This window comes from Anomalospiza imberbis, chromosome 5 (genome assembly GCF_031753505.1).
Source record: "Anomalospiza imberbis isolate Cuckoo-Finch-1a 21T00152 chromosome 5, ASM3175350v1, whole genome shotgun sequence".
Taxonomy (NCBI): Eukaryota; Metazoa; Chordata; class Aves; order Passeriformes; family Viduidae; genus Anomalospiza; species Anomalospiza imberbis.
Window position 1 is genome coordinate 67,067,679 of NC_089685.1, and position 22,984 is coordinate 67,090,662.

General features: G+C 35.6%; 1 protein-coding gene across 8 annotated transcripts in view; it reads left to right on the forward strand.

The window, feature by feature from the left end:
- CCDC91 (coiled-coil domain containing 91) overlaps positions 1 to 22,984 on the forward strand; it is a 114,479-nt gene that overhangs the window by 52,160 nt on the left and 39,335 nt on the right. For all 8 annotated transcript variants that reach the window (XR_010999508.1, XM_068191718.1, XM_068191717.1 and 5 more), the window contains 2 exons: positions 1,941 to 2,018; positions 11,325 to 11,432. Coding sequence is in view for 7 of the 8 variants with exons in the window: in XM_068191718.1 (XP_068047819.1) it covers positions 1,941 to 2,018; positions 11,325 to 11,432 (186 nt within the window). In the remaining variant the exon portion in view is untranslated. The remainder of the gene's footprint in view (positions 1 to 1,940; positions 2,019 to 11,324; positions 11,433 to 22,984) is intronic.

The following is a 22,984-nucleotide window of genomic DNA, read 5'->3' on the forward strand; positions in this document are numbered from 1 at the left end:
GATGGATTTGAAACTTGTCTTCTACTTCAGTTACCGGCAGGGAGCTACAGTGTGCCTTCTTGCATGAGTACAGAAATTAAGAGGGAAGAGAGTGCATTGCTTTCTGAGATACTGGCTCAGACTGGCAGCTACCTCTGAGGGTACCACAGCCTTACAGAAGACAGGCAATCAGCAGCAACTCAGATACCTGCCTTGAACATTTCCTACAGGAATAGAAGACTCTTTACAGATGTTACAGGAACGCCTTGGTGTCAGTGCTTCAACTTGTGTTACCAGTTCACATTTAGGACATGACCTTGAACTAGTCACTGGTTCTAAAAACTTGAGGAATTTATTGTAAGGGGACAAATGTCATTTTTTGCTCTCTGTTTTGCTTTGCCTGGTATTGCGAGTGAGAGGCACTGTGCTTTCTACCAGAATGGGATATCTTACTTCCTCAGTCAAAACAATTGGGGTTTTTTAACCTGTATAATATCAGACTTTGAATGATTTGTGTTGTCAGGGATACATTATTGCATCACAGGAGGTTTAAAATGATGTAGCCACATGTTGTGTGTTGTTGTCGGATGTAGTATTTAATGTGCACGGCAAAATATTTCCATCTTTAATTCTTCTTCTACTTAGCAGTTGTTCTTGCTGGGCTTCACAAAAGCCCACGGTTTTATTAAAGAAAATCCAAATGTCTCATTAGATTTGGGCCAGAGGTAAGAGGACTGTGTAGCTGTAGTTTCCTAGTTTTTGCTAAGAACTACTCTTTCAGGAGAAAGGAATTGAGTGACAGAGCAGAAATCTCTAGTTAAATACAGTTACAGTCTGATTAATTAATTTTTAATGGTCTTACGTGCTTTGTTAGACACTAGGTTTTTCTTATTCCAAACACACAAGTCTTAGGAAGCATAGAATTGTATTAATTAATTTCAACTTTATTATGACCCAAAAAGCAAAAAATTATATAGTGTAAGTTGTGTATGGTTTTGTCCTATGATCACTGCAAAGTAACATTTGTGATTAATGTGTTTCTGCTTTCTGCACCAAGACAATCCAATGATGTAAATCCAAGACGATTTAAAGCAACTGCATCCTGCCATATGACCTGATACAAGAACAGACCCTGAAGCAAAGAACAAGGAGGGAGGGAATGTTTTTCAGCTTCTTTCTAATTGGTGATTGGAAAAAGTGGTGCTACTCATTGATAAGGGGGAAATGCTGGTGAAAATCCAATGAGGTGTTCACATTGCAGCCTTAGCAAACTATTAGGTAAAGGAAAAAAATGATAGAATGTTTCTCTCCAGGTTCCTTTTACATAAATGTGCAGAAAATAAAAAGTGAACAATGCAGCATTGTTTGAAAAATCTATTTAGGATTTCTTTTGCAAGAAGACTTTCCCGGGAATCTTAAGAATATAACTAGTGATAAAAGAGGAGCCACATAATAAGTAGGAGAAAATGTGCATTTCTGAGGAAACTCAATCTGATACTACTTTATCTCAACATTTTTATTGGTAGACGCAGTAAATAACATTTACTAAGAAGGTGATTTGGAAGTCCTGCCATCCACAGGTATACCAAAAAACAAAGAAAGTTCTGAAAAAAAAATTGGAGAAACATTTAGAACTGTGTCGGGTCTATAAAGTAAAATTAAGAAATAAAAACAAGTTTGATAGTGGGACCTACTTGAATTTAGCATATATATATGTATATATATATATATATGTGTGTGTGTGTGTGTGTATATATATATGCACACATACACACATATATTCATATACATTATATATATAATATCTAAAGGATCAAGCTGTGTGCATTTGTGCATTTCTTCATGAAAGATACCAAAACAGGAAAATAATTCGTATGTATTTATTTATTCATTCATTCATTCATTCTCATGAATTCAAATTGTTATATCATGTGCCTAATGTTTTCTGTATTTTTGTACAGGAAAAGCATAAGCAGGAATTAGAAGACATGAGAAAAGCTGGACATGAAGCCTTAACTATTATTGTTGAAGAATTCAAGGTAAACGAGTTGCCAAGCTAACACAATTTCCAAATGGTGTTATTGTGGCAGTGAATAGGATGACTGCCTGCAGTGCACAATTACTAGTACTGCTTGTGCTGATTGCTCGACCTCTCTCACTGTCTTTTCTGTTGCTTTCAATTTAGATTGTTTGGTCTGAAATTTTGCATTACATGTTTTCCCAGTCTGCACTTTGGAAAACTTCAGATAGAGTTGTTTAGCCATTTTCAGTAAGGAAACTTAAAACCAGAAAAAAACCAAAATTCTCAGTCAGCTGTGGTAAAACTTTGGCTTGGATTGTTTATCACAAATCCCCATTTTGGACCTCTTCAGTCTCCAGAGCTGCACTTGCAGGAAAGCAGCATCACAAAGCAGTTCAGCAGGTTTTTATCCCCACAGCACTAAGGGAGGGAGTTATGGATGAAATAAAGCTGAATCTGTAGTTCTTCTTTCATGCTGTTTTAGTTCCTGTCAGCTTGTAAGATGAAAGAACTGGATGTTACCATGGAGCATAATTCTGTGTCTTTTGTTGTGTTATGGAAACGATTGAGTAAGAAACTCACAAAGGACAAAAACTGAATCAAGTTAGGAAGAGAAGGTAAAGCTAAGAATTCTAATTAGACTTAAAACTGATAATGGGAAATGGAAAATAAGGCTGGTTTTGAAAATGAAAAGGGAAACTTAAGACCTGGTAGGCAACTGTGAGCTGAGAACACAAATCTGACAATGTAGTTAGTGAAGGGAAATTTCAGATTTTAACTGTTTGGTAGCAGTAATTTGTAACCAAAGAATGATCTGGCATGGAGGGCAGGAAGATGAAGTGGTGGGCTTGGCAGTCCTGGGTTAGGGCTTGTGAGCTTTTGGTAACTGCTGCACTTATGTTTCCTTCTTTTTAGTTCTGAAAATATAAGCAAATTGTGAAATCCAACAATTTTATGGTGTTGAATGAAAGTTTTGAAAGTTTTCAAGGTGTAATTTTTAACCATTTTAATTGATTTGTGTGAACTAAAGGAGAGATCTGCATGGGTTATATTGGCCCTTTAAAGGAATAATTTCTTCCTGTGTATTTGGGTAAAGGGATATATTTATATGCCATAATAAAAAATGAAAGTTGAAAGTTGTTTTACCAGTCAGCAGCAGCTGGGTAGATCTGACATGCCTTCTGGAAAAAAAAGATTTATATTTATCAGTTTCAGTGATTTGGCACAAAAGATTAGGGAGTTAATTGAACCCTGTGTTTCTAAACAATGTTTATATTTCGTGTATTATTTCTCACAGAATGTTTATATTCAAGTTACATAAAGTCACTTTTTAATACCATGAAACCATGACATGAATATACCTTACACAAGCCTTCCTGTAGCCTCATGTGGTTAGTTGAACACTCTGATGAGAAATAATATCAGATACGCCAAGCTCTGATGCAATTAACCCTGTCTGCAAACATGAGGTGACTTATTCATCGGGGTTTTTTAAAAAACCCCAGCATTTTTTTGGGTGGTTGTTTAATACCTTTCTTGTAATCCTTTGTCATGTACTTTAAATAAAAAAAGTAACACTGTATCATCAGTGGAGGCAAAATCTGTTCTGTAGTTTTGTTTGAGAAAATTATCTCATAGATTCTTTTAAAATGTTACTTCATTGTTAATATTTCAATATGGAACAGGACTAAGATTTTTTTTTCTTAAGTAAACGAGTCAAATGTGGTTTTGTAATGATAAAAGTAGTATCTTATGTTCTTGGGGCTTTTTAACTGCTCAGATGCTTTGGAGTTTATTCTATTTTTCAGATATGGTGGCATTAGATAACCAAATAAGGGTTCCTAATGTAGCATTTTTTTAGGAATGTAAAGTAAATCTGATTAGTCCTTTTAATGAAAGACAGAATCATGAGATTCATTAACTCTTCTAATTTACTCATAATTAGCCAGACCTAATTATGTGCTAAAATATGTCTTCTTTAGAATTTAGACTGTGTTACTCCAATGCATATAATTTATATGCAGAAGTAAGTTCCATTTTCAGTAGGATTTTTGTAACTACTATCTAATTTATCCCCAAGTTATCTTGAGTGTGGAAATTCACCTATGAATCTGCAAGTCTATGGGTCATTTAAAAAGGCAAGGGAAAGAAAATCTTGTTTGTGATGAAAACAGGCTTATTTTGCATTCCTGGGGATTTAATAAAGTGAGCTGATGAGGGTTATTCCAATCAGGGGATTGCTCAGGCCCCAATTAGGTTGTGTTGCAGTCAGGAGTGTTGGAATTCTGACTAATCCTCTCTGAATCCAGTCAATTATAATTCTGTGGTGCTGCTCCAAGCAGAGCCATAGCACAGCCTATAATGCCCAACATTGGTTGTTTAAGGATAGCTTGTGAAAATATGAGCAGTTAATCTTTAGCCCCAGGAAATAATCCCCAGAATGCCTCAAACCCCAAATCCTGTAACTTAGGTATTGAAATCGTGAGTGGAACAGTGGAAGAAAGTTGACTGACTTGTCTTTTCTGTATTCCTTGCATAGGTAAGTGTTATTGTTGGTGGTTTTGTGAACGTGCCTTCCTTTTGGTTTACAAAGGAAAAGAGATTTGCCATTTTGTAGCTTCTGTGTCCAATGCTGCCAAGCTGGTAACCAGAAAAACAGAGTTTTCTTTCATTCAGAGCTAAGTCCATTCCTTCCAGGTGTACTGCTGCAGACCTCTGTTGTTGTTGATGTATCTTCCTGTAGTTCAAAATGGCTTACACTTCCTTCTAGTCCCTTTCCTGTATTTTGGGGACTTATTTGTTTTTAAAGGGACAGTATTTCTGTACATGGATCTTTTCACTAGTGTGGTATCCCTGGGCAGATCAGGTACTCAAGTTTGAGGACAAACACCTTCAATTCCTACTGCTGACTGGTCCTTCTTAATATGGCAGCAGTGCTGAAAATGCAGCTTACACAAGTCAAATATTGAATGACCTATTTTCAAGGACCTAGATACACCAAAGCCCTTAGAATTAAATTCAGTTGTCTTTTGAATGTTCCCTTGTTGAATGTGTTGGGAAATCCATCAATAGAGACCATTAGATGCTATGTAGCACAAACCCTCAAAACCCTTGGCCATTGTTAAGCATCTCACATTCTAATCTTCCTTACAACAAATAAACCATCCACAACACAGTCATGAAATTTGTATTAAAAACCACAGGAAAGCAAATTAAAAATTAACTTAGTGTTCTGTGTAGGCCAAGTTTCCCCTTCTCATGTTAACCTAATTTTGTTTCATTTCTGTCTTTCATGTCATTGTTGTTTTAAACTTTTATCCCTGGTAATTAACCACGGTAAAGAAAAGTAAATGTAGATCTTGGAAGTTCTGCTTGTGGGATCACATCACATCTTAAGATATTTACCACAAGCAACATAAGAATTTCTCCTGTGCTTGTTTAGTCAAGCTTTTGTCCTGAAATTGTCACAGTTCTGTAAATAGATGAGTTAATAGTTTTAATCTGTTTTATTTCTCATCCTTTGAAATATCCTCTAATGTAAGCTTTAAAGAATATGAGGTTACATGCAGGTGTATTTATTTGATGGGTTTTATTTCCTTAGATTATTTTATGCAATTAATAGTGTTCTAAAACACAAACTGCATGGATCAGATGTGTGTTCCCTTTGTAGAAATGAACTTCAAGGTGAAAAGTTCTTCCCAGCCCTTGCTGCAGTAAGAGTTTTGTCCATCAGTTTTCAGTGTAAGATGATGGGTTTTTTTCAGATTCTCAGAATGTAAGAACAGACAGATTTTCAAAGCATGGAATATGTGGGAGCCATGCGATTTTCTTTCAAAAATATTTGTGCCAATAATACACCTCTGAACTGAAAGGTTACCCTCTAATAAACAAAGGAAAATTTAAAGGATTTCATTACAAAAGAAGTTAATCTAGAATCAGGATATCTTTTTTTAGACATAGTTTATCCCTAGTGAGAGAAAACTCTGAAATGTGGCCAGTTCTCAGCTCTTTTAAACATCAGCTTAGCTTATTAAGTTTCCAAGTTGACATCCTGGCTCAGAAAGGCCTGACACATGAATAAAAGGACAAATCCAAAATTGTTGCAAGGGCTTGTATTTCACTTCCAACTTCTATGCTTGTTCATATGCAGGTCACACTAGAATTCAAGAGAGCCTAGAATATAAAACAATGTTGTTTTTTCTTATGGAGAGGTGGCAGCTGGAAAAGGAGAGATTCCTTGGGATTTTACAGTATAAGAGTACTTCTGTACAACAGTGATGCTACCATGGAAGTCTCTCTACAGAATTCCAATACAAGCAAGGTACAATCAGTCTCATGCTTTCAGAGATCTGGCTATCAAAAGTATTTTATCATTGATTAAATGACCTTTACATTTTGAAAGCAATTATAAAAATTGCAAGGAATCTCTCCCTTCCCTTCTAGTAAGGCTGAATTTTGTACATGCTTCTGACTATAGAATAATAAGTAGAGTGTTAAATAGTATAAAAATTGGAAGATTAATAGAAGATTAAGAGTGAGTTTGCTGTTTGTTTCTGGCAGGAGTCTGAGAGAACATTGTTTTGTGGAAAATAAATCCTTTACCCTTGCATACCAGTAAAACTGAGGTATCTAGATAAACACAGCATAGTATTCAAACTGTAAGTTGTTGATCCTTACTGGTATGGATCAACACAGTTTCGACCACAAGCAGTTGAATATGCTTGTGGATATTCAACAAATATCCACAAATATTAAACAAATAAAAAATTCAGTTTTTATATCACTGCAAAAAATACATTGCCCCTTTTTTTTTATTTAACCGCCCTTATTCCATAGCACCTTAGTGGACATGACTAATTTTCACTAAAAAGGCAGGCTCACCTCAGAATAGCCCAGTCTTGAATATCTGCAGTATTTTGGGCTGAAGTGGATAAGTTGAATTCTTTTGAAAAAGACATTTTCAGAAATTTTCTAAATAATTTTATTTGTATCATCTCTGTCTTAGCTAATAGCTGAATTAAAACCCAACTAGTCAAATACTGCATTTTATTGAGTTAATGCATCTTTTCCACGGGTCAAGAAAGAATTTGCATTGTGTCCACTGCTCTGTTTTATCCTTCAGCAATTGGTTAATTGCATTTCACCCTTAAATTAAGTAGTTGCAAGTTATTAAATGGTGGAGACAGGATGCTGAATTATATGAATCATTGTCTAATGCTCTAAAGCATAAAAATTCCGAAGTACTATTGCTGTATTTAATACAGTTCACATGTTTGAAGCAGTGTGGTAACTTCTCATTAGTAAATTTTATTTTTAAAGATGACTTGTTTTAGTCATCCTGACTCAGTAATTTTTAAGTAAAGAAGTGGTTTGATGTACTGGCTTCCATTTAGCTACTTAAACAAGCCAGTGATGCTTGAGCAGGATATTCTTTTGGATTGACTATGGCTTTTAATACAGTGTTTTTAAGAAACATTCTAACACATAACCCAGCATCGTATACACCATGATTTGTATTTCATACTGATGTTACATATGAGTAGGTTTAACATTTTCACACAATGCTATGTATCTGGGAAGCCTGTGTTTTGCATGGGTCAGAATTGCTTTTAATTTTTTTTCAGAAGAGATAGGAGAGAATAATGACCTCTGCTTTGTTTTTCCTGTTGCCTTTATTCTGACTAGCTTTTTCCTATAACAAAAAGAGGGAGCTGAAAGAAAGGGGTTTGGTAATGTGTTACTTTTAGGGAATTCTTGAAGAATTGGGATAATGGTCTTATTTTAGCTATTTAATTCAAGGGGGTTTCTCATAAATTCTAGCTTCTGGCCTTACAATAAATTCTATCTGGGCAAGTAGCTGTGGTTTCTATGGCCAGTAAAATGAGCACATGCATTAGGGCTGTGCAAGTAAGTTTGTATTAAAAATAGGCTGGGGTGTCCACTTTTGGCAAAACCGTAGTTACTGCACTTTTGCCTTTTTAAGTATGAGGAGAAATTTTAGAGATAATCTGGTACTCAGTATATAACACACTGTAGAAATACAGGATGAAGTGTTGTGATCATTTTTGGTTTTAAGCTTTTCTTCTCATATTGGGCACAGTGCAGTTTTTCCGTCCCTGATGTGTGTGCAGGAATGCTGTTCTCCAGCATTCCCACCACACAGGTAATGTGCTGTCAGTTCCAGGACTACATACTCTGACCAGTGCTAAGACATGTAAGAGATGTGTAGTCCCTTAAGAACCTCCCAGGGTGATCATGGATCTTTTTATGATATTTGAATTTACTTTCAGTTCAAGGTCTTCTAAAATTATTTCAATGTATGAAACTTAAAGCTAAGGTTAGTTCTTTATCTGAGCTCAAACAGGGATTCAGACTAATTTACTTAGTTTACCTAGTTTAATTGAAGAATGTTTTGTACAGTCATTTAGAAGTGTGAAGATTTTTATAATGGTTTGAGGAAATAACGTTTTTTCTGTGATTTTTATAATGCATCATATGTGAAACTAAAATGAAGTCTCTGTAGAGAACTTACGAGGTTTCATTCTATTTGTTCTGTCAGAAGCCACCATGACTTTTATGACATTTTGCTTATTAAGGAAAAGCAGTATCAATTCTCTGACAGTTTTTTTTTTGGGTTAGTAGAGAGATCAGAAAGTGGGGAAGAAGCCAAGGTTGGATGGGGCTTTGGGCCACCTGGTCTGGTGGATGGTGTCCCTCCCTATAGCAGGGAGTTGGAGCTCCATGATCTTTAAAGTCCCTTCCAACCCTTAAAATCCTACGATCCTGTGATTCTATGATGACCCTTCCCAACCAGTGTCAAGGAAGTTCATTGCAAAATATATAGAAGGAAAAATAAATTAACAAGAGCACTCATATTGACATCCTACCCTTGACTTCCTGCAAGAGGTGCCACAGGCTACATTCTGCTGTAACCTTACTTGAAATTATTCCATTAAAAGGAGACTGCTTCAAGAATGCCAGCTTGGTATTAGGTCATTTGCCATAGATTTATGGAATGTCAGCCCAGCAGCATAATTAATTATGCTTAACTAATTAAATATTCCTTAACTAATTAAGGAATAAAGTGTTGTTTCAGCAGTGATAAGAGTATTTGCCCAGGATAGCAATTAATCAAAAGTCTTTTAGTGTCATTGTCATTGTAACTATAAGATTAGAGATACCAATGATCACGTAGGCAAATGTGTGTTTCAGTTTAGCAAATGAGCTAATTGCCAAAGATTTTTTCTTTAAATTATTAAATTTGAGTAGCTGATTATCTTAAAATTTGCCAGAGATTTGGATGGGTATCACACATCTGTGCTGTATTTCCCATTGAGAAACCTGTAGTACTACATAGGGAGATTCTTCTCTCTTTCTCCTCACTTGGCCAACTAGTGGAAGAGTCAAATACAGCATGAACACTGTGGTACTATTTAAACTGAGTTAATAGTGAGTATGACATAAAAGGAAGGCTTTTGTTTCTGAATATGGAATTTTATGTATTTTCTAAAGAAAAATTGTATTAATAAGTTAATTTTAAAAATATAGCAGCTTCTACATGCCATCCAATGAATAATAATTATTTCATTGAAAACTGAAAGTTCTTTATACCATTTAATAGGATTTTAGCAGTTGCCAGTGAAGTCTGCACAGCAAAGTGCATAAGGTGACTCAACCCTTGGCATGAGCAAGAAACTGTCTGAGAAATGCCATGGCAGCCTAATGACCATTCTGTTACTGTGTTCCCTAAGAACGGAATTATTTTATTTTCTTTTGTACTGGTTACATGAAACATTCCTTGCTATAATAATTTAGGCAAAAGAAAGAACCCAAATCCCAAGGTCCAGGCTTAATTTTTGCCAGTGATATGTGGCTATTTCTAATTTAGGCAGAGTATAAAGATTCATGTACAGAGCTTACACTTCTTTGAGAGTTCAGTTTTTCTGAGTGTTCAAATTTCTATGAATGAAAGAATTTAATTTAGTTAGAAATAAATTGGCTGTTTTGAATGTAGACTTACGGTTTGCTAAATACCTTGCAAACACCAGTAAATGCATTCTTACAGTTTGATTAAGCACAAGTTTTAACCTTTTTAATCACTGAACTTGTGCTGAGAACTGCTACCATGGTACAGCATTACTGAAGAACAGCGATTTTGGCATAAGAGGATAGTTAGTGGAAAGTTTGGAAAGGTAATTGAAAAATTGTCAGAAGATTTTATCTTTTTTATACATTCTTGGCTTTTTTTTTTTTTTTAAGTATTCACAATTTTATTTGATGTGTGTGTTATGTTCCATGAAGTAAATGTATCTCTAAAATAAAGACTGTTTGAAAGATGGGGATTTTTTTTCTTTGTCTGCACTTGGGCCAGAGGTCTGTTTTCTGTAAAAGTCATGTCTGTTTTAACTTACCCAGTCATTTTGACTACTTCAGTATATTGATTACTAGTTAAGAATAGTTTGGTACACTGTGTATAAATAGCCCGATGAATATTTGGAAAGTGGCAAAAAGACTTTATCAGGGGAAAAAGGTTTAAATCACATGAGCCAGGTAAATGTTTAGCTACCATCATTGTTTAGGGAAACCTGAGCATAATTCTCCAAATTATAATTTGATTTCTTCATGTATCTTCAAGTTTTTTATTTTTCTTTCTGCATTCAGATGCTGGAATCTTTTCAGGGCTCAGCCAAGCGTGTGTGAGTTCAGACGTGTGCACAAACACGTGCTCACACACTCACAGCTCCTGCTCCCATCAGCTGTTTGTTACTGCCATGGTACTTTGGCTTTCCACACTTTGCCTTCCACTGCTTCACATTCAAGTGTGAACATCCTGGGGGGGCATTCTTTTATGTTTTATGTTACTCACAATTTCCATCTGCTTTTACTTGACTTGTGGTTGTGAAGATCATGCTTGGCCCATGGGATCTTACACAGTGGCGAGAGGATGTGGAGTTTTGTCAGCCAGGGAAATATGTCTGGCTTTTTCTTTTTTATTTTTTTTTTCCTTCTCTTCAGCAGCTTTCATATGCTCCTCTTCTTGTGTGGTCCCACTAAAATGAGTATATTTAACAGAAATACTCTCCCTCTCTATCTTCTGTGTGCTGCTGTCTTCTAGGCAGACTGTATAAGAAATCTGAGATACAAAAAATGTTAGTCATGACTGAAAACAAGGTAGTGTTACATAGAAAGGTACTTTAATCATTGCACATTCCAAATTTATAACAGCCTTCCACATTCTGGTTATAGATGAGTCTTAGTGGATCTGCAGTTACCAATAAACATCCCACTTATATATTTGTTGAGTATTTTATGCCTTTTTTTGCAGGCACTGCTACAATCTACAGTTCAGCAGCAAGAGGCAGCTATTGAAAAGCAGTATCTATTAACCATTGAAAAGCATTCTCACAAATGTGAAGAGCTCCTTGATGCCCAGGTATGGATGTGCACATGCAAGAATTTCCATTATTTTCTTTTAGTGTCAACTCTTTCCTGTTAAAAAAAATATTAACATGTATGATGCCCAAAGAAAATGATCCATCTCTCACCTTGTTTCCTCAGCATGCCACTAAACACAAGTATTTTAAAAATGCTAAATAAATAAGGACTCTTCATCTATTGGGATCAAAAATGTTCTATAACACTGGAGCCTGCTTGGAACAGATACAAGGAGAGTGTAGCACTGAGGAAAAGTCTCAGAGCAACTTAATACTTACTTCTTTACAGCTGCCATTTTCTGTGGTCTTGGAGAAACCATTCAATTAATTTTCATTTATGTGGTTAAATTCACAATTTGATTGTGTGAGATTTGCATGAATTTTTGGTCTAAATTTTGAGATGGTTCTTAGATGGTAGATGAAAAAGTGTTGTCCACACCTATTTTTATTTCATAGAAATCTTACCTAAAATTAAAAAGCTATGAGGAGTTATATAATATCCAGAAATATATAAATGCATTAATGGCCTAAATTGGCTCATTTAGTATGGCTTGAGTAAAAGCAAGTATTTGAGATCAGAGCAATTAGAGATGAGTCTCTGAACAGTGTCAACCTGGTTCGTTATCAGTGAGATCTTGATTTGACTGAAGTGCAGCTCTTGAATCAAAATAATAATAACCATGAGCATGGAAGTTTAAAAACCAAGGAGTTAATTCGTTAATAGCCCCCTGGAATTGCTTATATTGCAACTAAGTTACCTTTTAAGTAGTGTTAGCAACAATTCTGCAAAAAAAAACCCAGGATATTTTTTAAATTTTCATGGAGTATCTTAGTCCTAAATACATCAAAAGTCGCCTTGAAGGACTCCAGCATTTCCAGAAGTGTTTTATGACCATTTGACTGTTCTAACCATATAAATTAACACTTAGTGCAAATGTGTGTTAAATATATAAGAATCTGTGTAAACAGTGTGAAGGAAAGATGTCATAATGTGGAGAAATTGATTGCATCATGAGTGAGGTTATTGCACCTAATTGCAGTTATTTAATACTTGCTATAAAGCTCTGTCTAAGACCAAGTAAAAATGAATTTTTAAAAAAAATGTTTTGTGTTTTTGAAATGAACACATCGTTTGCTAACTTGATATCACTTTCTGAATCTTAAAAAGGAATGAACCTCATGAAATACAGAAATGTCACAGGAAGATTTTTTGAGACTGGTCTTAGAGACTGAGCAATAACTTGCACCTGTGATCAGTCAGATTTGCATCAAAACCCCAAAAATGGGACAGAAGTGTGGAAACATGTTGAAGAGGTTCAGATTTACCTGGGGAGAACCAACAATGTAAAAAACTGTTCTTGGTCATTGGACAGGGAGTGGTTACGACAAAACACAGTGCCGAGTTCACATCATGTCTGCATTTAACACCCCTTTGGATCCCAGAAAAAGTGTATATTTTGTTCACTAACTTCCAAGTCATTTCTCATTCAATAAAATTGAGGTTTTTCACCTCTAATTGTAATGTAACACTGAGATTTTGAAGCCTAAACAAATAGACAAGTGTGGGTGCTTGTGGTTGAGCTATCAGGTTTAATTAAATATGATTTATACTGGCAGATTTTATTCACTCATAAAACGTTGTTGAATGATCTGAGAAGTGGGTGGTATGTTTTTTATTCTTTTTGAACACATCTATTCTTAAATGTATGTTTTCGTGTTTATTTTCACACTTCTTTTTCTTTAAATGATTTTATGTGCTAACAGTTCAGTTTGATGAAATTACTGCTGATATTTATACACAGATTTCATTGCTGTTTTATGTTATGGGATTGTAGATGCATAGCCACATTTACATTGAGACTTATGAGTGTTTGTATCACTGTAAATAATTTTTTTGGTGCAGCAGTAATTGCACAGTGCAAGTATACACTCAACACAAAAATCACTTCCTTTTTTGTTCCCTTCTAATATTCTTGCCTTCAAAGTTTTAAGCCTGTGTAAAACTGTCAAACCACATATTTTTTGTGCTCATTTGCCATTCCTTTTAAATTTTCTGCTGTTTTATTTCCAGCTCCACATAAACAAGATTATCTCATGATAACTCCTTTGTCATGCCTTCTTCTTTCTCTCATTTCTCCCCTAGATTCCCATGCCCCTCCCTCACAAAAGTGTCTTTGAGATGGAGAAAAAGCTGTTTTTCTCTGTTTGTCTTTAACGTTTTGTTAGAGTTTATTGAAGTTTCTGATTTTGAAGCTTAATTATATCAGGTGGAGGTGCAGGTTAAAATCCTGTCCAGAGAGGTGCTATTCTGCTGATAATGTTCAGTGTACAAGGTTGTGTTTTCCAGGATGGGGAAAGAAGTGAAAGACCTCATTGCATGGTCCTATCCCATTTTCCAGCTGGAAAAATACCTGCAGTTGATATTTGATCATTACGTGTCAGGCTTGTCAGCGAACTGGCTCTCTGTAGGTAGCATCCTGGATGGTGATCACTGGAATGGTTCCTTCCCAGGTGACAGCCTCTAGAGCTGCTGATTCTCCCAAGGAAATACGCTCCCATATCCCAAGTGGTATGGGGAGCAGGGGAGGAGGGGATTCTGCTCCTCTGCCTCTCTGCTCAGGTGAGACCCCCCTGCAGAGCTGCCTCCAGGCCTGGGGCCAGCACACGAAGGACAGGGAGCTGCTGGAGCAAGGCCAGAGCAGGGACACCAAGGGGATCAGAGGGATGGAGCAGCTCTGCTGGGAGGAAAGGCTGAGGGAATTGGGATTGTTCAGCCTGGAGAAGAGAAGGCTTTGGGGTTACCTCATTGTGGCCTTCTAGCACCTGAAGGGAGCCCACAGGAAGGATGGAGAGAGACTCTTGACAAGGGCCTGGAGTGACAGGAATGGCTTCACATTGACAGAGAGCAGGTTTAGATTGGATATCAGGAAGAAATTCTTCCCTGTGAGGGTGATGAGGCCCTGGCACAGGTTGCCCAGAGAAGCTATGGCTGCCCCATCCCCAGAAGTGTCCAAGGCCAGGTTGGACACTTCCTGGGCAACCTGGGCTAGTGGAAGGTGTCCCTGCCCATGGCAGGGAGTTGGAACCTGATGACCTCCAAGGTCCCTTCCAACCCAGGCCATTCTGTGATTCCATTATGTCAACATTTCACAAAGCAAACCAGGCGCATTCTTGTGGCATATTCAGGGACACCAGTGTCGTGGTGTCCTCCATCAAAGAACAGGACAAAGAGAACTCTTTGTGTCAGAAATCACTCATGTCATATACTGAATATTTAGGAAAGCTATGCTTGTCAGTTTTACTTTTCTAGAGTTTGATGATATCAGAAAATGCCAGTAGAAAATATATCAGTTCTTTACCAGTTGGAAAATCACAAATTTAATCCTCATCTTTTTCTGAGACACAAACCTTTGATGCCTTCTGAAAAGGAACATCAACCATGGTGTTACGGTTTTACGCATGTGCTGTGTGAAAATACATGGTGAAAAACATAATCAACAAATTTTTGAATAGATTTTTTTAATACTCAGAAATTTGTCATACTATTCAATCAAAGCAGATGGTGGTAAAATGTGTCTATAGCAAGGTACATTTTTTTATTCTTCTTAAAACAGTCAATGATATGTGTATCAAAATAAAATCTTAAATACCTACAGAAGTTATTTTTCATGATGATTTTATGTGTCTGAAACATGTCTCACATTTGTAGATGAAGCAGCATTTAAGACAACTAAAGTTACCCCCATGTCTTGAATTTTTTTTCAACTCTGTCATGATGTTGGCTGTCATTTGTATGATAAATAGTAGTTCAAAATCTCTTGCATGAAATTTTTTGTCTCTTTGAGACTCTCTCAAAGAAGTACTGGTTTATCTTCAATATGAAAACAACTGGTCAGTCAGAATAAAAATTCCACTGGCTGGAGCTGATCTTTTAAAGTTTATGATGCTTTCAAGAACAGCCTGTGGACAAGCAGGAAACTGGTGTGACAACAGTCACAAACTGCTGGAATATGATAGGTATCTTATCATCTCTGGTATTTGGATGATTCATTTTGATGTTTTGCATAATCTTTTGTGAAAAGTACCAGTATGTCTCCCGTCAGCTCCTAGAATGTAGAATGTAGGAAGTACTATTCTTTTTCAGCGATTGTTTGTATGCCAGGGAAAATGTTTACTTCAATTGGAAACTCAGTTTCACAGGAGATATAATTTTCTTTGATTCCAAATAAATGTTTTTATAACTACTCAAAATGTGCTTCATGCTTCTATAATAATGGTTATTTTATGAACTTTGATTATGTTTTTCTTCTCTTGAAAGAGGCTCTGTGTTTTTCCCATCTGATGGTAGTAATTGTGAAATTTTTTTAATGCCTGATCTTGAAGGGGCCATATGCAAACTAGATTCTGAGAGTCTTGTGAATATTTGCATTTTTAGGAGACATTGGCCAAATTTTTGCAGTGAGAATAGTAATGCTGAAGACTTGCAGACTGAAAATACTAACACTGTGGTGGGCATAACCTTTCTGGTTCAATAATTCCAAATATGATAGGTTTGGAAATTATTTAGAGTACTTAGCATGTCCCCTTCTTTGAGCATTTCCTCTCAATTCCCAGAAAACTTGTCATTTGCTGCTGCAGAAATATTTGTTTATTCATTCCTTTCAAAACCAAGTACTTCCAATCAGTCCTTCCTGTTACATTTTCATGTAATTCACCTTCACATATTTCATTTAGTTGTGTGTTTTCAGGTCTGTTGCTCTTTGCCAAGAGTGAAGTTACACTTTCTTGGAACTTAAAGGAGCAAAAAACAAGGTTTGATTAAAATCCTGTGAAAAATTTGAGAAATGTATTCCTGAATTCCTGATACCTCCTTGATTTCCATGTATATAGAGAGAATCAAAATGGGAAGAGCAAGAATCAGCTTTTCCTCTGCTGGGATGGCTTTTTGATTGTTTCCTTGCTTGTTTTTTCCAAATTCTGAAATTTTTTTCAGGATTTCTCCTGCTTGAACAGGGAAGTGGGACCAGATGACCCACTATGATCCCTTCCAGCTTGACCCATTCTGTGATTCTGTCGTTCCATGAAAAACCTGGTAACAGGCTTCATTGTTTGGTAGTGTATTATTTTAAATATAAACCCTTACCAGAGTTTACTAACTCAGTTTCAATATACCCACTCTCTGCTAGTTGGAGGTTAATTTTGCAATCCCTTTGCACTGTAATTCAGCCATGATACTTTTAGCGTCTCCACCAAAAATCTAATTTGGAAATTACATTTGCTTCCTTGAATTTGTCAAATGGCACTTGAAAGTAGCTCTTTAGAGTGATTTTTTTTTTCTTTCTCTCTTTTGCTTATATAACTTGTTATCTTCAAACATTCACTACTTGTTAGGAATTTATGCCCTCAACTCTTGTTGATACTCTGAACAGCTAAGCAATACAGAATAATTTTTCTCCTCAGTTATTTTTCTGTCATCTGTAGTTGAAAAAAAAAAGTGGGTTTGTTCTGTTTTGCTGTCTTCCATTATTGAATATTTTGCTGTTTACATTGGTCATATTTTAGGAGTTAATTTCCTTTATTTCTTCCTGATAAATGGAGCAGTTTGTGAAGAACTCATATGGGAAATTAATTAGATCACAAAATAGAAGAAGTAATTGATACTTTTTTATTATTGTCACATTTTTATGCAGTTGCTTATCTCTGTATCCCCAGGAGCTTGAAGTGTGTAGGGTTTTTAATCATCTCTATTACTATGTATGCTTTCCAAGAAAAGTTTTTTTTTTTTATTAGATGTCTTTATATATATCTTCCTACTTATTTATAAAAACAATAAAGTACTTATGAAGCAAAATGTTTTAAACCTAATTTCATCCTCTGATATGGCTCAAATGATACAGTTTGTGCACTCACTGTATGTTGCTGAGTGGAACCCTGAGTACAAACCAATCCTTAGTTATTTTATTACAGCAATTACGCTTTTTCTTTATATTTACGTTGTTTTAGCTTTTCTCATGTAATAATGTTTTGCTGTTTCCTGAGCTTGGAAAAGCTCTGCTGCTTTGTTAGACACTTGGACTTCAAACTGGCAAAAATATACAGTTCAACCATGCAGTAATAAGTTATAATTTGAGGAAGTGGAAATATGTACCAGATGTTGGAATTCTCCAGACAGATTTTCCACCTTGCACTGCCAAACACTTGAGATACCACAGATAGTGAGGACAGTGTAAGAAACCAGTTATAAGTACCAGTCCTTATCATTTGACTCAGGCAGAGCTTAGCAGTGCTGAAGAAAAGGTGCAATATAAAAGAAAATGCTGTTAAATGTAGACAGCCTTACTTAAAGGAGCAGAAAACCATTACTAGTATTTTAATAAGGTTGCCTTTTTGCTCAGGATAATATTTTGAATAGGATGTAGAAATGGGAATATTTTGATAACATTACAAAATCACAATATATTTTTGTTACATCACCTTCCCCTCCCATAGATAATAAAGTTTCCCATAACCTGCATTATTTCTTCCTACTGCTATATCCCTTCACGAGAGACAGAAAAAAAACGTAGAACTCAGTGAGTTAAGGTTTCTTTTAAAATAGGTGAAGAGATTTGAAGCGTTGAATTCTTAAGAAGCCTCATCCAGTGTTTTGTTTTCCATGCTGGTGAATGAAGTGCCGAAACATTTAGGAAATATTCCTGAAGATAATTTTCCCCAAGTCTTGAGGGAGGAGGATGATTCTGTGTCCATACATTGTGAAGGTACAAAAACCCCCCAGTATTGCAGATGACATTATTTTGTTCTTCTCTATTAAACAATTAACTACAATGCAGTTTCATTAGATTAAAACTTCAGAAGATACTTGTTAAAAAGAAAACTGGTCTTTCACTGAGGTTGAATTAGACATATGAATGTCTCAATATACTGGTTTTGGTAATGATGGCATTTAAAGAAGTTTCCAAGTATCATTTCTTTAGTGTATGACAATTGTTTCCTCATATGAAAGATCTGTGGAAGAAGGAAACACCAATAACTTGTTGTAGTGATACACCAATTAATGCAAGGCCTCTTTTTCCTGTTTAGTTTTAGGATAGTCATATTGACTTTGTTTTTTCTGTGATATTCTTTGCTATTTTATTTTTGGATTATTATCTGACTACTTTTATGTAAGCTATGAATAGCAGCTGACAAAATTAATTAATCCCTGCCAAATTTGGTGATCCTTGCATGATGATTTACTCAATATTGAAAAGGAACCAATCTGCAGAAACATAAATTGGATGTCCATTACTATAGCAAAAAAAAAAAACATTTTTATTTATGGATTAAATCCTGGACACATTTCATTTTAAATGAAACAGTACAGGACTCAGAAATAAACTATTATTTTAAAAAGCAGTCCAGTTCATGCAAGACACCCAATTTTTTTGTTTGACTTTAAATTTGGAGTTTAGGATTAATAGGAATATGCAAGGAATTATAACTGCAATAAATTAGAATTAGTTATTGATATCTTTAATGCATCATTTTAGCTGTAAAGGAGCTCATCTCATGATATATATCATTCACCTCATAAGTTAGTGTAATATCTTCTGTTTAATCCTTCAAATTATGCTTACCTGAAAGAAAAATTTCACGATTCTTCAGAAATAAATTTAATATATAAAGATAACAAAAAAGACTTGACTAGTTGCTATTGTGATTAAATCTGTTTACAATGTCTTCTCTGACTCACATTCCAGGAAAAAAAGAAAGATTTTTTGGATTTCTTTTTTACAGGAATCAAGAAAAACCACAGGACCTCTGTATTTATATTTGAATCTACATCAAACGATTTTCATTTGGAACCATTGCCTAGAGAACTTCTTGCAGGGAGGAAAACATTATAACCTATTTTTGAATGCCTTTTGTCTTAAGCTGATTTTCACAAGACTCTTCTTGACCCTCTCTTGCTACTTTCCAGAGGATAGGGTAGAAATGCTAGTATTTCTCTCCACTGTGGAATACCACGTTTCAGAAAAGTTTGGGGCTTTTCTTCTATTTTTTTTGGAAATCTCTTTCCTGTGTTTTACTGGGCCATCATGTCATGAGACAATTTGCTCTTCAGAATTTTTACAACTCAGAATTTTGCACTCTTAACCCTATACTCCCTGTCTAACAAATAAAAGAAGGTCAATTATAGCTTTGTTGGAAAGAAGTGAGAGTGCTAGGCTATGGAAACCAGATAAAGTGATGTATTGAAGAGCTGCAGTATTTGTTGTACCTAAGCTAAAGGTTTTTAAGATCTCTCTGAGTATCTCTACGTAGTGTTTAACTCTCTGCTGTGCCTTATAGATAACACACACAGTGTGAATGTGCAGCCTAGGAAACTTACACTGGGTGAAAACTTCCCTGGTACTCCAAAGTGCAGCTTTCACTGACATTTATTTTTGTCCCTCACTGATTCATGCACGATATTTCCAGTCCTGTAGCCATCACTTTTTATCAGTTTCCATCTTTGCTCTTCATTCCAGAAACTCAGTAAGATATATTTGTTTATTAACAATTGGAAAATTTGATTCGAAGTTCCAACATATTTAGATTGGTTTTTTACCTTTTTTCTGCTTCTTAGGTTGTTGATTAATAAAAGAAACCATCACCTCCACTTCTGTTTAAAAACTTCATGGACCTTTGCAGGGGTTAATTGCTTTTTTCCAAATTTAAGGCTTCCTATGTAAATTACCCTCCTAACATTCACAGGAAACCAGGAAGACACTTGGTTACTTTTCACAGGACCATTAGGTCTGATGAACTCATTATCCTACTTACAGGAGGCAAATCACTCTGCCTCGAAAGCTTTTATTAGGTTTACTGTTTGAAGCATGGGCAGTGTGCTCTTGACAGGTACAATTACCAGGAGAAAGTGGCCTCTCCATTGCTTTGGAATTAGAGTTCAGGGTATATATAGATCAGAGTGGTCCCTGAAGTCTCAAAGCTGTTCCATTATTCCTTTAATACTGTCTGAGAGAGAGAGGAACGTGTTCATAATTCTTACCTGTGGAAACTGCAAATGCTGAATGAGATTCATTCAACTCCCAGCCCTTGTCTGGCTTTAATTCCTGGTGAGAAAGGGAGGGTTTGTGAGATAAAGCTGCTTAGCTGTAGCCATTTAACTCAAGAGATACGATCTTTAATTCTGCAGTGGTCTATTGTTCAGAGGCCTTTAACCATAACAGAACAAAAATCTACAAGCCAAGTAAATGAACCTAAAACTTCTTGTAATCTCCTGTTAGCTAAAAATACAAGGGCACTTGAAAGCTCTCAGACATGGAAGTGCTGAAGTGAAACTGTCATCTTCTGTTTGTTTTTAAATTTCAACTCTTTTTAATAAATTTGTCTGAAAGATCAACTGAGGAAGCACTGATTGTATGTAAAGTTCACTGTGAGCATTTAGTACCAGACTCCAAAGTCATTCTGAATGTCTAGAAATTTAATGTACCAAATGCTTCTCTATAATAATTTCTACTTAAAAGAGTTTGTAGATTATTTTAAAATCTGAAATGCAAACCTAGCTGCCTAAACTAAAGAATAGTTCCAAAAGGCTTAGAATAGCTTGTGATGCAGATCCATTTAAGCTAACAGCTTGGAATTCTGTTGATACAATTGTTAATAACTTTCTTTGAATTACTGCTTTTTTTTTTTTTTTTTTTTTTTTTTTGGCCGAAGTCTATCTGAATGCTGTCATTATACAGAAAGTGCTAAAACTTCTTTGTTGACAGAAGCCTTTATTATCCATAACTTCCAAAATTTCCTGCTCCAGTGAGATGCATAGCCAAGATCCCTGAATATGCCTTTGAAAGATCTGTGCTTCTGAAATAAGGAATTCAGATGCAATTCGGGTACATTCTTTTCTAGAAAATGGATTAATAATACCACCAAGATCACTCTACATCATTTCAATAAGCACAGCTTTCTGGGACATTCCGTGCCTCTGTATGAGGACTAACACCGCTGTGGGGCATAGTACTGTGGAGAAAACCAAGAGATTCTTGATTAGTAATTAAATTGCATATTAATTATATGCAGAATGGAAGCTTTCATGTTGTATCCATACCAATTGTGTCATATGGGTTTTCTGGAATAAGACCTGTTTGAGGGAGAAGCAGTTCACATAATATTTTATTCTGGATTTTCCATTTCCGTTTACTTTTTTTTTTTCATATAATTTATGTAATGCAATAGCTTAAGGTATGTTTCTCTCTGAAAAACAAGAGTGACCAAATATAGATTCTGAGGCCAAATAAACAGTTCTCCAAGGTATTTCTCTGGGACTAATACAAGAGAATTTGCTTTACTGGGTTGTATGGACAGCTGTTGCAACATTTGTGATGATAAATGATCTTTTGGAAGTTCAGATACGAAGGTAATCATCTATGGGAGGATTATTCCACATGAATAAGCATTTATATTAGAACAGGAAAGGACATACCAAGCTATTCACAAGAGACTTACAGTATTGAAATTATAAATTCTGTATTTCCATGAGTAGTGATACTATTTAATGTGAAATAAGTTCTGTTGAATTATGACAGAAGTTATTAGCTTCTATTTTGAAAGCTAATAGGGTTTGTATTTAGGGTTTTTATTTGTATGGACATTTAGAAAGCATTCTAAATGCCCTTATAAATACTTGATGCTGGTATCTTGAAAAATATGAACTAACATGTTTTTATAAACAGATACAGTTCTTGCTGAAGTTCTTGCTGAATTTCTGTGAATTCCATATAAATCCAAATGCAATACGGTATAGATTTTCTAGTCTACCAAGGAAATAGGAGAGCCTAGCTTAATCAAAGTAATCACACTTCAGTCACAGCAGCCTTCAGGTTTTTGGAATTGTTTAATTGCTAGGCAATTTTTTTTGTAGTTAAGAGTTTTGGTTGTGATATCTGTATTTTTCAGGATTGCAGGTCCCTGACAGGTTAATGAGAAGTCAACTCTGCATGGAGGTTTAGATTATGTGAAGCACTGTGGTCATCAAACCGTTTCATCATCAGGGGGGACTGACATTCATTTTCTCCACTGGCCATGTGTACATGTTCTATATTGTATTAATGCAAATATCTGCATTCCTGGACTTCCAGGATGGGTTGAATGCATTTTTATACATACATGGAAAATAAAGTTTTAAAACTTTTCTGGAACTTAGGAGCTGAAAATTTTGGTCCCATTGACAATGGTGTGAAATATGTCTGGTAGCTGGCCTGTTGTGGCAACGTGAAATGTGGTTACAGGTAACTCAGAAATTTGAAGGACAGTCTTCATATAAAACCTGGAAATCTGATGGTCAGAGTCAAGCTGGAATTCACTGCCTGCCAGGTGTAAACTAGAAAGTCTCACCTCACTGAACAAACTGACTTCCATTTTATTGCAGGTGTTTTCAAGTTAGAGGTGATTTTCTCTAAGGAACTCTCCTTAGAATCTCCTGTGCTGATTCTCAACAAGGAAAATAAAGATTCAGTATTTTGCTTGGCATGATTAGTAAGCTTGGATTTGTGACATATGTCTGCGAAAA